The sequence below is a fragment of the Pelodiscus sinensis genome, chromosome 9 (genome assembly GCF_049634645.1).
Source record: "Pelodiscus sinensis isolate JC-2024 chromosome 9, ASM4963464v1, whole genome shotgun sequence".
NCBI classification, from domain to species: Eukaryota; Metazoa; Chordata; order Testudines; family Trionychidae; genus Pelodiscus; species Pelodiscus sinensis.
The window spans coordinates 1,611,083-1,624,433 of NC_134719.1; the positions used below are offsets into that span (position 1 = coordinate 1,611,083).

Below are 13,351 nucleotides of genomic sequence, written 5' to 3' on the forward strand. Positions count from 1 at the left end.
GCCCGGCGCTATGGCTCCAGCGCTCGCCCAGCGACCTCTGCCTGCGGCTGGCGCTGGGCTCCCCATGCCATTCGTTCCCCTTTCGCTATCGCCGGAGGGGGCGCCAATGACACGGAGCCAAAACCCGCTTTTAAAAGCTTGTAGAAAAAAGTTGAGATTTATTAAAACCTCAGCCGGGAGGCTGAGTAAAACCAGGCGGGAAGGAGCCGGTGTCCAGGGCTGGGCCAGCAGCAAACATCCCCCGGGCGACGGCAGCGTCCGACAGCCGGCTCCGCTGGGGCTCCGGCCCTCGGTGGCCCAGGAGCAGGGCTGCTGGGACGAGACAGGCAGCTGTTGGAAACAGTCCGGCCCCACATCCCCGTTACTCAGCAGCGGGGGGACTGTCCGCTCTCAGGGGACGTGTCTGTAGGATTCACACACAGACCGACCCCCCCCGCTACCCGTGCTCCGGGGACGAGTCCCGGCCCCAGGCTGTGCCCCCAGCAGGACTCCTGCGTGGGCAGCTGCTGGATTCCTTACTCCACCCCACATCCCTGCTAGGGTCTCCCTCTCGCTGCTGGGGCGGGGCCGGGCCCAGGGAAGGGAAGTAACTCACAGGGGTCCCTTTGCAGGGGGGAGCACCAGGGGGTGGGGTGGCTGAAAGTCGTGCAGGGAACAACAGTGCGGGGGTCTCTGGCTCCCCTGGGCTAAGCCCAGGCGACAGCCGGGTGCCGGTCACTGCAGCCCAAGCAACACAAGGGTTGGAGCCTCTTTCCCCTCCAGACGGGCCTCACCGTTGGGTGCGGCCAGAGCGGGAGGCCGTGTTCATTCCCCAGCAGGGGCCGTGAGAAAGGCGTGGAGGGAGAGCTGCCTCCGGGGCAGGCTGCTGGCTGCGTCCACCTTCAGCTGGCCGGCGTGCAAAGCATCTGGGCCCCGCTTCCGGCCCTGCAGAGGGACGCACGTGCAGGGTTACGGCTGCTGGCCTGGGGAGCCCAGGAAGGGCCAAGGGAGCCCCGAATATGGTGCTGGGGGTGGGAGACCGATCCCCTCCCCCGTCCCCTTGCAGACGCAGACACACTCACCTTGCTGGGCCCCCTCCCCTCGCCGCTCTGCCGCTCGCACGCCTTCCAGACCTGGGGAGGCACAAGACAGAGCCGGCTAGCCCCCCGGAGCTGCACTAGAGGGAGGGAGCACCACAGGCCAGAGGATGTGCCAGGCTGGCCCCCACCCACCTCTGCTGCGACCCCAGTGGGGGGCAGGTTGAATCCCCCCCCGTTACCAGCAATCCCAAGGGGGCTGCGTCTGGGGGGTCGCAGAGGGCTGAGCGCCTCGCCCCACTCCGGGAGGGGGGGTGTCAAATACCTTCTTCATAGCAGTGGAGACGGCGGATTTCTGGAACTCTGCCTGTGTCACCCAGCGGCAGGCCGGCCGCCCCGGCTCCCCGTCCCGCCTGCTGGAGGCCGCCCCGGCGCCCCCGCCCAGGAGCAGGGAGTAGACCACGTACGTCTGGTGAATGTGGGAGAAGACGTGGCTGACCTGGAGCGCGGAGGGAAACGGGCTGAGCTGCGGCTCCCGGCGGGGGAGGTGGCGGCTGCGTGACGGCGCCCCCCTCTGGCTGCACCGCGCGCCGCAGGCCGTCCACACACAGCGACCGGGCTGGGGAGAGCCTGGAAGGGGGGAGCAGAGAACACCCAACCAGGCCAGGGTGCCAGGGGCCCTCTGCCCGGCCATTCCTGGGCTCCGCCCCCCGACTCTCAGCTTGGGCGTCACCTTCCTGGCTGCAGACAGGGGACTCCCTTCAGAGCCCTGCAGGCCGCTGCTCCCCATCCAGCCCCCAATGGCCTGGGCTAACGCCAGGCCCTGTCTGTGCTGCTGGCAGCAGGGTGGCTGCTGGCCCAGTGTGGCCTGCAGACGGGTGGGGCCTCGACCTACCCTGCCCTGCCCCGCACGGCCCCTCACCCACCCCAGCGTGGCCCCATTTACCTCTCCGACGAGCCGCAGGCACCCTCTGGCCACGGCCTCTCCTGCCCAGGCCTGAACGTGGCCCAGCAGCGCCTCCCGCTGCTGCTTCTCCTTCAGCCCCGGCCCCAGGGGCAGGCTGGGAAACTCCCACAGCCCCGCCAGCAAGCCTGGGAGAGAGGCAGGACACGGGACGTGGGCCGCCAGGCCACATGCGGCACCACCACGGATTTCCATCTCCGAAGGGCGCCGGGGGCGGCAGCTGGTCCTCGCCACACCCAGGGCCCGACGTGACTCTGCTCAGGCCAGGGCCAGCGCTCGGAAAGGCCCCTTGGGGCAGAGCGCGTCTCCAGCGCCTGGCTGCAGGATGTCGTCCCTTCAAAGGTACGTCCCTCTGATTCCCCCTCGCCCCCCAACCGAGACACGCGTGCCCCACGTGCCAGAGGGCACTGCTCAGTCCAGGCACAGGGCTCGGGCACTGCCCCCGAGAGGCGGGGAGTGAGGGGAAGAGGCAGCAGGGTCAGGCCCAGGAAGGAGCCCATAGATGCCCCCAGGCGCTGGAGCCGTCAGGGTGGTGCAGACTCGTTTCCACGTGGCCGGATTGGGGCACCGGCACCGCTGCTCACCCGTCCTGCTCTGCGGCCAGGACCCATTCTGCCATAGCCCCCGTATCAAATCGCCCCTGTGCCGCAGGCCAAGGCACCCGCTGGGCAGAGCTCGCGCAGGGGTTTTCTGCCACTGGCCCCGGCCCTCCCACAGGGCAGCATCCTTTGGCTCCCACAGACGCCTGCTGGACCCCCCGCCCAGCGCCCCTGACGCACGCCCGAGCCGCGCGTTACCGGAGCTGGGTCTCTGCACGATCAGGTACTCCGGCTCCCCGGGGTGGCCTCCCCTCTCCAGCACGCACGTGGCTGCGCGCTCCGCCCGGGGCTGCTTCCGGGCCGCTCTCCTGGGGAAGTTGGCCACGCCGAGGCTGCTGTCCCAGGGCTCTGAGGCAGGGAGGCACAAGGAGCAGCTGCCTGCGGCTGTGGATCAGATGCAGCACCGGGTCAGTCACTGCACCGGCCCCGATCCGACCCGGGACCCTGGGCTGCATCCCTGCTCTGCTCGCGGCACGAGGAAAGGAGGCCGGGAGTCTCCGCCGCTGCTGCATGTACCCCAGCGCCGAGGGCAGCTCCGCCACGTGGGTCCCCAGAAGGCGCCGGGTCGGCCCAGGATCAGCTGGACGAGGTGCCCCGAGCTGTTGGAGCTCTGCCCGAACGTGGGGCACCCCAACCCCACTGGCCAGTAGGGGAGTTTGCCAGGAACCCCAGCGCCCCCTGCTGGCACTTCCCGCTCTCGCCTGCTGCCCTCAGAGCTCTGGGCCCGAGACGGGGCGCTCGCCTGGGGCGAAGGGGTCTGGAGGCGCTTTCCACTGGGCTGGGCCACGGGAGCCGGGCCGGACACGCAGCCAGGATCCCTAGCCAGCACCTACCACACTCCTCTACATCAGGCACCGGGGAGCCTTTGGGGGCAGCTTTTCCCAGCAGCCTCTTGGAGGCAAATTCCAGCTCCTTCTCCACCTGCAAAGGAGGGCAGGGTCAGCGACGGGTCCGCGGCCGGCAGGACTCCCCACCCGGAAACCCATCGCCATTAGAGAACCATTCGCGGAGGGCAGGTTCACCAGTGGCTACTGGCCACGAGGCTCAGGGGCGCACGCCCTGCTCTGGCTGCCAGAACCCGGCAGGGGTGGATCACACAAAGCTGCCCTGTTCTGTTCATTCCCACGGGCTCACCCGGCTCCACCCCCCATCAGCAGACAGGACACTGGGCTAGATAAACCGTCGATCGGACCCAGCGCTCACTGTACTTGGCACCAGCCACACGCTGCCCTCCGATGTCACGCTACGAGAAGCAGCCATCTAAAGACGTGGCGGACACGCATCAGAAGAGAGCTTGGCTCATGCGGGACCAAGTCTTGGCATTTGGCCATAATACATGCAAGTGGGTTAAACACCAAGGGGAGAGGGGAAGGCCATGTAAAAGGGGGTGAGAAGAGGTTACACTGTTTCAAATGAGAAACTGGGCACAAGATTTTAACGACCAGCTGAGAGCGGACTTGCCAAAGACAAGGTCTGTTTGTTCTATATCCTAGCACTCACACCTTTGCCGACAGCGGGATTAAACCGCGGCATCCCAGAGAGAGGCGGGAAAAGAACAGAACCAAGCCAGGGCTTTAGTGCCACAAGAACTCTGTAACTCGTCAAACCGCACGGGAACTGCAGGTCGCTTAAATGCACGGTTCCGAAGCCCGCCTTCCGCGCGGGCTGAACACGCTGTGAGAGATGAGCCGCTCCCCGGAAGGAGGCTGCACCCGTCTCCCTTCCAGACGGTGCTGGTTTGTCTTCAGACAATACGCGTGGTCTCCTGAATGCCGCGAGTGCAGTCCGCGCAGCTGGCTACGCGCTCAGATAACCGCGCGCCTTAGCCAAACACAGCTGGGCGGGCTCGCGCAGGGGGGACCAGGTGCAATTCACTGGCCAGTGCTAGGAAGGAGCACAGACTAGACCATCCGACGACATACAGACCGGTGGCCTGCTGGGACTGGGCTGAACGCAGGGAAGCGCCATGCAACCTACCCTGCCACGCGCCCTGCAGTGCGGCTTCACAGGACACTCCGTGCATAGCGGGGCCCTGGGGGAGCACACCGTGGCTCCCAGCTCCATCACGGCTTGGTTAAAATCCCCTGGGCGGGCTGGATCCACCAGAGCGTTGGCCAAATCCCTAGGACGAAGAGCAGCGAGAAGTGGCAGGCCGGCAGGCATGGTTAGCCCCAGGAGCAATCCCTACCACTCACCCAGCAGGGATCCCAGTCCACCCCAAGCAGGCACCCACTCACCCAAGCAGCTGGGGAGAGGGTCGGAACCTTGACACCAGCTGGACAAGGGCGGAGCCATTCTCAGCCACGGGGGGCTTGCTGTTCTGGTACGCTGGGCGAGTGCTCTAGGCTCCTTCTACTTACAGGAGCCAGCGGGCGTCAAAGGGCCAGGAGCTCCCCACAGCCTCCCCCCGGGATGGCTATGGAGATGGGGGGCTCCGAACCCCCCGTTCCCGTGCAGAGGAGCAGCCCAAGCTCTGTAGCAGGTAGAGGCTGCCGGCCTTAGGAGCACAGGATTGATCAGCCACTCCTGAAAGCCAGGGGCGTCTGCCTCTTGCAGGCTGCTCCTCTGCTTAGATGGGCCAATAGTCCCAGCCCCGAGCTGGCGAGATGGCCACTTCCGTGACAGATCTCGCTGGTGCTTGGGCGGTGTTGACCAGGCGGCACGATGTAAGCTCTGGCTCCGATGCTGGCGAGGGGACTGTGCCGGTGCACACACCAGCAGGGGGAATTTCATCTCCAGGGCCGACCCAATTGCTGCCCGTTCCCTGCATGGGGCCAATTCCCGCCCTCCGGGTTAGCGCTGTTCGGTTGTGCCCCAGGGCGACTGACTGCGTCAGTGCCCTGGTAAGCAGAGGCGAAAGGCTGCCTCCCATTCCCAATCCCCCCTGCTGTGCGTATTACAGCCCCCCGGGACGAGAACAATCCCCTACCAGAGTCTGTTGGTGACAGCCGGGCTGCTGGAGTCGGCGCCAATGCATCGGACCCGGCACAGGACTCGGATCACGTTCCCATCCACCACGCCGGTCGCCTGGCGACAGACAGGAGAGCTGCGGTCAGGACACGGGCGTGCGCATGGGAGGGCATTTGGCCAGGCTGATCACAGGGCCCAGCGACCCCCAACCCAGCCAGGTCTGCTGGGCGGTGCAGCAAGGATGACTGGATCCCAGTGCCTACACGGCAGCACGAGGCTCCCCTCGGTGCCCAGAGAGCCCAGCAGCACTAGAGCTGTCCTGGAGCAAGGAGGGGCCACGAGCTGCTAAGAGCAGCCACAGAGAGAGACACGCTCCCCAGACCCGCCGAGGAGCCCACGAGCCCCACCGCAATCCAAGGCCAGCGCAGCCTGACGCCCGGGCAATGCCGGCTCACGTCACCTGCCCGTGCGAGATGGAGGCGATGGCTCCCGCCGTGTATCTCCCCACCCCTGGCAGCAGCTTCTGCAGCTCCTCAGCTGTCCTGGGCATCTGACCTCCCAGCTCGGAAACCACCTGAGGGAAGAGGGGGTAAAGGGGAATCCGTGTGGAACAGCAGAGACCGGACACCTCCCAACACACCGGGGGACGGACCCAAGCACTGGGCTTTCCCCCGCACCCGCCAGCAGGCCCTAGGGCAATAGCCCGTCCCGCCACAATCGCCCCCCACCAGGGTACCTTCCGTGCCGCTTCCTGCAGCCGCTTCCCTCGGGAGTAGTAGCCAAGTCCTGCCCACAGCTCGTTCACGTCCTGTTCCCAAGACACACAGCCAGGGGTTAGGAGCAGTCGCCCCAGGCCCAGGATTTTCAGCCCCCCATGCGAGGGGAGAGTCTCACCTCCAGGGAAGCTCCGGCGAGGGCCTGCAGCGTGGGCCATTTCTACATTGCAAAGGAAAGAGAGGGGGTTGCTCACTGGCCCGGGCCCGCAGAGCGTGACGAGTGCAGGGCGGACCCGCAGGCTGGCCACGAGGCGTGCAATGACCGAGGTTTCAGACGTGCTCAGAAATGCAGGGCTCCGGGCACAGGAGGAACAGCGGACAATCACCTGCATCCACCTGTTGTAATAGTCGATCACCGTAGCCACCTGCGTCTGCTGCAGCATGATCTCCGACACCCACACTGCAGGCACAAAGGGAAAGCGAGGGTGTCCGGGTGGACTGGAAGGCACCTTCCCACCACCCCTAGGCCTGCCCCTTTGCATGAGGTCTCTCTGGGCAGTGGCTGGCACTGGCTCCTGATTCCTGAAGCAGGCTTAGAACTGGGGCCACGAATGCGTCCCCAGTGACTGCCCGGATGATCCGCTGGCAACCACCTTTCCCCCATTTGCATCATGCTGCTCCCAGGCATCTCTCAAACCCAGCCCTGTGAGCCTAAGGGAACAGCGTCTTATCGTCCAGCGTCCTCCCTGTGATGCTGGGTCTGTGCCACGCTGCTGGCCTCTTGCAGAAAGAGGCTGGAGGAGCTTTGGGCTGTGCCTGGTTTCGGGGTGGGCGGTGTCATTTGTTCGGAGTATTATTCTCCGTCAACCCCACAATGCACCCTGCCAGCTCAGCATGCTCTACGCCCACATCGCGCACAGACACTTTCTAGCCGAGAAACGTAGCACACTAGAAGTGGAAGGGATCTCGCGGGGTCACCGAGTCCAGTCCCCTGCCCTCACGGCAGCACCAAGCACCGTCCCGATCAGGGCAGCTCAACATGCGGCCCGTTTGTTTGCGGCCTGCCGTGCGGTTTGGGTTTACACAGGGCTCAACACACGGCCCACGCGTGGGAGCCAAAACAAAAAAAGTGGTCAGTAGTTGAGATGTGTTTTTGTAATTAAATTCCTGGACTGTCACTGCTCGTTCAAAGTGCTGTCCTACGGGTGGAAATCGGGTAAATGTTGCATTGTATTAATATCAGCAGAACTGACTTAAATGGGTGTGTTGTGTAGTCTTGCCTTCATCTTTATACTCATGCCCATCAGTGTGAAAGAAGCTATTTGCATGTCTATGAAACCACACGTCAGTTGTGGCCCTCGGCATGTGCTGTGAGTGTCTTTGTGGCCGATGGGGCTTCCAAAGTTGAGTAGCTCTGCTCTAGATCATCCCTCATAGATGTCTAGCCAACCTGCTCTTAAATATCTCCAGTGTTGGAGGTTCCACAACCTCCCTAGGCAATTTATTCCAGTGTGTGACCACCCTGACTGATAGGAAGTTTTTCCTAATGTCCAACCTAGAGGTCAAGTAGAACAATTTTACCCCCTCCTCCCTGTGACACCCTTTTAGATACTCGAAAACCGCGATCACATCCCCTCTCAGTCTTCTCCTTTCTAAACTAAACAAGCCCAATTCCTTCAGCCTTCCCTTAGAGGTCATGTTTTCTAGACCTTGAATCATTTTTGTTGCTCTTCTCTGGGCCTTCTCCAATTTCTCCACCTCTTTCCTGAAACGTGGTGCCCAGAACTGGACACAACACTCCAGCTGAGACCTGATCAGTGCAGAGTAGAGCGGAAGAATGACTCACAACATGTGTCATGCTCACAACATTTCTGTTAATGCACCCCAGAGAAAAGCAGTCTGAGCAGTAGGCCTGTGCGCTCTGTCTCACCTGCATATGCTCTTCTGTTAGCATCCGGTTCGCTGGCTGCCTGAAGAAAGAAGGAGGAATTTCAGGGAACAGGGCAGAGCCACTTAGCTCCAGACTCTGCCCAGGGAGCAGTGGGGAAAAGGAAAAGGGCCGCACACCTTGTTTGGATAGGGGCATTTGTACTAAAGAGGGAGCATCCAATTCAGCCTGAGTGAGACTCCACCAGTGTTTGAAATGACACCAGTGAGCTTGCAGAAAAGCAGCTTTTCTTGGGAAGTGTTTGGTATCTGATCCCTGGCATCAGACAAAATACATGTAAAAATTATCTTAAGTATAAGAGCTCCTTAAATGGAGCCGTTATATGAATCTTAAGAGATCTGGGATTCACAGCTTCAAACGGTTACTAGCCCCCAGTGTTTCCTGTAAGCTGAGTGCCCACAGCTAGGTTTTGTTTCTCCTGGGGGTGCACATTTGCACAAGCCTCAGTGCACATAAAAATGTATACCATGCACGGATGCAAAAAATCTGCACATGGATAGAAAAGATTAGAGGGAACATTGCTGGCCAGCTGTAAACAACTCCACCCAAAACCTTTTCCTGGTAAACACTTTGTTCTTGCCGAGTTTCTTAGCAAGATCAGATGCCGAGTCAGGTTAGGGGGCCGGGGCTATGGCTGCCTGTTCAGACAACAGGACCTAAGCAGCTCAGGAAACATTTACATACGTGCATGCAAAATATACATATGCAAATAAAAAAGGCGAACAATAGCCTGTTTTCTATGCATAATTTAGATACTATCTAAAGAAAAGACTGGTCCAGAAGTTTCCATTAATGCTGAATTTGGTTTGACCAACTGAAAGCCATTAACAAATCTCTCTTGATCTTGGCATGAGGGAATTGCATACATTTTCTTAGCCCTCGCCCCAGCTAAAAGTTTATCCTGAAGAATAGAATCCCAACAGAGAACCCTTCTCAAAAGCCTCCCCTTTCCTCCAGAATGTAGGTACCGGCACTGTCAATGTTTAAATGGGATTACTGTAGCCTCACACAATTCTCAGCACAGCACTGAAAGTTCAGCTCTGACCACAGTAGCCGTTCCAGCTCAGAACAAGCCAATGCATTTGCCGCAGCGTGCTGAGCAAGGACAGAGATGAGAGCTGGGGCTGACCCAAAGTGGGAACTACAGAACATTGTGCAACCTCAAGGGAAGACAAACGAATAGGCAAGCAGCCAGTGGCTAAGGATTAATGCAAACCTCCCTGCAGCGTTGGCTGCTCAAACCCAACAGATGGGGCCAAGGATGAAAATACTGAATAGAAACACACACGTCTACATGCAGGACCCAAGTTGAAGAAAACATGCCACTTCTGTATCTTCCTCCACTATGTGATCGCAGATGCCACTTTGGTTTTAACATGAACTGATAGGTTCGTAAGGAAGGACACTACAGGCAGTCCCCGAGTTACGCGGATCCGACTTATGTCGGCTCCGCAGTTACAAACAGGGCTTTTCTTGCCCCGGAGGACGGGAGCGGCGGGACGCCCAGATGCGCCGCGGTCCGCCGCCCCCGTCCTCCCGGGCGAGAAAAGCTGCTCCCCGTCTCCCTGGTCTGCAGGGAGACGGGGAGCAAAGCCTTGGAGCACGCCCGCAGCGGGACAGCCCAGGCGCACTTGAGCTGTCCCCCTGCGGGCGTGCTCCAAGGCTTTGCTCCCCGTCTCCCGACCAGCAGACCAGGGAGATGGGGAGCAAAGCCTCGGAGCACGCCAGCAGTGGGACAGCCGCGGCGCGCCTGCACTGTCCCGCTGCCCATGTGCTCTGCGGCTTTGCTCCGCGTCTCCCAGGTCAGCAGACCAGGGAGACGGAGCAAAGCCATGGAGGACTTGGGCGGTCCCGCCACCCCCGCCTCCCTGGTCTGCTGGGGGCGGGCGGGGGGGTGCAGCTAGTGCCCCCCCCTCCCCCAGCAGACCAGGCTTTTCTTGCCTACCCCTGGGGTAGAGCAGCTGGGGGCTGCCGGGTTGGTCCCGCAGCGCCGCTCCGGACCAACCCGGCAGCACCCCAGCTGCTCTGCCCCAGGCATCCTGATTCAGCCGCTGCTGGTCAGTTTCACGGCTGAGGAGCCGTGCTACTGGAGCAACCCAGCAGCACCCCAGCTGCTCTGCCCCAGGCGTCCCCAAGTCAGCCGCTGCTGAAACTGACCAGCGGCTGACTACAGGAAGCCCGAGGCAGAGTTGCTCTGCCCCAGGCTTCCTGGAATCAGCCGCTGATCAGTTTCAGCAGCAACTGACTTGGGGACGCCTGGGTTTCTTAAGTTGAATCTGTATGTAAGTCAGTACTGGCGTCCAGATTCAGCCGCGGTTGAAACTGATCAGTTTCAGCAGTGGCTGACGCCAGTTCCGACTTACATACAGATTCAACTTAAGAACAAACCTACAGTCCCTATCTTGTACGTAACCCGGGGAGTGCCTGTACTTTGAGTGCCACAGCAGCACCCTTTTAAATTGAGAGAAACCCAACCATGTATTGCGGTGACCTGCTCCTGCCGTACCAGATTCCTCCAAGGAAGGTCGCGCTTGCATCTGTCGTACCAGGCAAGCAAATTCTTCCGAAAGGCCTTGATTTCAGCTGGGCGGCTGAAGAGATGGTACGCGGACTGCTGGGCAGACACTGAAGGAGGCATGTCTGCAAGGAGACATTAAAATACCAGTCAGAAGACAGGACCGGTGGTTCAAGGAGCTTGGGGTGTAGGGCTGGGATGGTCTTTCATTACTGAGGCGAAGAAGGTTTTTACATCATTTGGAAACAAATTTTGCCCACTATAAACAAACGAAAAGCCTTGACAAGCCCCTGCACTGGACCCTGAAGGGTGTGTGGCCCCAAAAGGCTTTCATTAGCTGTTTCCAGGATTCACCCAGGCCCAGTGTGCCACAGCTCTACAATCCTAAATTCACCCCCAAAGCCTCATTTCTACCAGACTCCCAAATACTGTCCCTCATCAAATGCCTTCTTCTCCTAAACCTTACAGAACTGGAGAGACGTGTAAGATTAGAAATAAAGCCTCCAATTTACCACCCTTACCTGGGCCTCCCATTGCATCTAGTTGACTCTGTCTCAGACTGTACCTTTCCCAGGGCAGGGACTGGTTTTCCATGTGTCTCATACAATAAGGGGTATGCCAACATTTAACTGGTAAAAACGTCTATGACTGGGTTCTCTATGCTCAGCGGGATGCATTAACTAGAACAAGCTTCCTGCTAAGAAAGAAAGAAAGATCATGCCTACTAAAGAATTTGTTATATCAGAGGTGAGGAAGCCCGAACAGCATGGGGCTAGCAGAGGAGGCTGAGAAACTGACCAGAAACCAAACAGAATATTTTTTGAAGTGCAACCACAGTGTTGAAAAAAGGAGGCAGCACAAGCTTTTGGTTAAAGTGTTATGTGTCTCTGAAAAGGGGACTGGCAGGCAGCTCGCTGTGTGTATCAAAGGCAAATCTGATTTCAGTGACTAAAATAAGCTTTCAACTAGTTTTACTGCTCTCAGCCATTATTCCCTCTAGTCTTTTCCGTCCATACATGGAACACGTTTGTTATGTGCGGATGAAGGCATGTGCAAATGTGCACCACCCGTAGAAACAAAAAGTGGGGGCGCTCTGCTAATCAGCTGGGCGGCACTGGACTCTCTCCTGAGTGGCCACACAAGTGCACAGCTTACAGGGAACCCTGTTCTCGGCCTTGCAGCGCTCACCCACCTCTGCATGGGGCAGCTGCAATCCCCAGCTCACACAACATAGCCAAGCTGTTAACCAAGCTCACTTGGTGAAATCTTGGTCACTCCCCGTGCACAAGGAAGAAACAGCCCAGATTGAGCCTCGCATCCCAAAGAAAGCACTGCTGAGCTGTCCTTACTGAGACAAGAAACAAGGAGCCTGACAATAGCACTTTAGGGTTGAGTGGCACTGAAGGCGCAGGCCTGAACCCAGAGGTCAGCAGTGACGTTAGGATCAGCAGAGAGTGCAAGCGTTCAATGGTCAGAATGAATAAGGTGCAGCCTCAGCGGACGGAGCTTTATTTACAAAATATCATTTTATTTGCCAGCATCCCTTGGCACTGGCGTGTGCTCAGGACGTGGCTAGTCACCCACGCTGCAGCTTCCCCATGAGATCCTTACAGCCTGTCACCTTTCTGGGACGAGGGGCTCTCCCTGCACCTGCGCGGGGGCCGCCTCACTTCCCCTGCGCCCTGCGGGAGCCCCCGCCCGCTGCCAGCTGCTGCCCGGAGCTTGCTCATCGCCAGGCTGTGGAAGAGAGAGGGAAGGGGCTGCAGTTATGGGGACTCCGCTAGGACCCTCGCAGCTGCACCAGCCCCCACTCCTAGCGCTGCGGCCTCCCACGGGGACAGGGACCCCTTGCGCACCAGGCATGTTGGGGGGGAACCCAGACACTCAGGGGCCACGTGCATCCTGTGGGGGAGGGGTAACTGGGGGGGGCACGAGCATCCCATGGGGGGAGGAGCAACCGGGCAACGGGGGGCACATGCATAACGGGGGGGAGCAACCGGGGGGGGCACGTGCATCCCTTGGGGGAGGGGTAACTGGGGGGGGCACGTGAATCCCGTGGGGGAGGGGTAACTGGGGGGGGCACGTGAATCCCGTGGGGGAGGAGTAACTGGGGGGGGCACGTGAATCCCGTGGGGGAGGGGTAACTGGGGGGGGCACGTGAATCCCGTGGGGGAGGGGTAACTGGGGGGGGCACGTGAATCCCGTGGGGGAGGAGTAACTGGGGGGGGCACGTGAATCCCGTGGGGGAGGGGTAACTGGGGGGGCACGTGCATCCCGTGGGGGGAGGAGCAACCGGGCAGGGGGGGGCACATGCATAACGGGGGGGAGTAACCGGGGGAGGGCACGTGCAACCCGTGGGGGGAGGGGCAGCCGGGGGGGCGTGCACCTCGTGTGTTCGGGGGGGGGCGGGCTGGAGCGGGGCGCGCGGGGGGGGGGCGCTGCAGCAGGGCCCGGCGCGCGGACCGTCCCTTACCGCCCCAGCTTCGCCCCGCTTTCCCGGGCATCCGCGAGAGCCAATCAGAGCCGCTCCCGGCCGGGGAGGAGCCAATCAGAGAGGGGCGCAGGGAGCCGGCTCGCGGTCTGGGACAGCCTATCGCGGGAACGAGCGGGGGGATCGTTAGCCAATCAGCGTCTCCGAGGGGACCTGGCTCCTCCCCCGCCCGGCTTGTCACCAGGCCCCGGC

At 60.7% G+C, this 13,351-nt stretch overlaps 1 protein-coding gene across 4 annotated transcripts; it reads right to left on the reverse strand.

Moving 5' to 3' along the window:
- Positions 1–124: 124 nt before the first annotated feature.
- On the reverse strand, positions 125–13,323 carry MUTYH (mutY DNA glycosylase). 4 transcript variants are annotated; one of them, XM_075935866.1, is made up of 17 exons: positions 13,142–13,323; positions 12,290–12,405; positions 10,660–10,793; positions 8,136–8,175; positions 6,592–6,665; positions 6,384–6,425; positions 6,226–6,297; positions 5,950–6,063; positions 5,509–5,606; positions 4,557–4,701; positions 3,413–3,500; positions 2,778–2,963; positions 1,963–2,108; positions 1,342–1,485; positions 1,062–1,112; positions 774–924; positions 125–330 (listed from the first exon to the last, which is right to left on the reverse strand). In XM_075935866.1, the coding sequence occupies exons 2-16, from the start codon at positions 12,396–12,398 to the stop codon at positions 805–807; spliced, it is 1,563 nt and encodes a 520-aa protein (XP_075791981.1). In that variant the 5' UTR covers positions 12,399–12,405; positions 13,142–13,323; the 3' UTR covers positions 125–330; positions 774–804. The 4 variants fall into 4 exon arrangements, with proteins under 4 accessions (XP_075791981.1, XP_075791979.1, XP_075791980.1 ...); XM_075935864.1 differs by having other exon boundaries at positions 125–309; positions 1,342–1,515; XM_075935865.1 differs by having other exon boundaries at positions 125–312; positions 1,342–1,515.
- Positions 13,324–13,351: the final 28 nt, after the last annotated feature.

Coding starts and splice junctions, on each gene's coding strand:
- MUTYH (XM_075935864.1), bottom strand. CDS start 12,398: ATGAGCAAGCTCCGGGCAGCAGCTGGCAGCGGGCGGGGGCTCCCGCAG. Junction 8,176..10,659: donor ACCTTCCTTGGAGGAATCTG/GTACGGCAGGAG, acceptor TTCTTTCTTCAG/GCAGCCAGCGAACCGGATGC. Junction 3,501..4,556: donor ACTGCAGGGCGCGTGGCAGG/GTAGGTTGCATG, acceptor CCTCCTTTGCAG/GTGGAGAAGGAGCTGGAATT.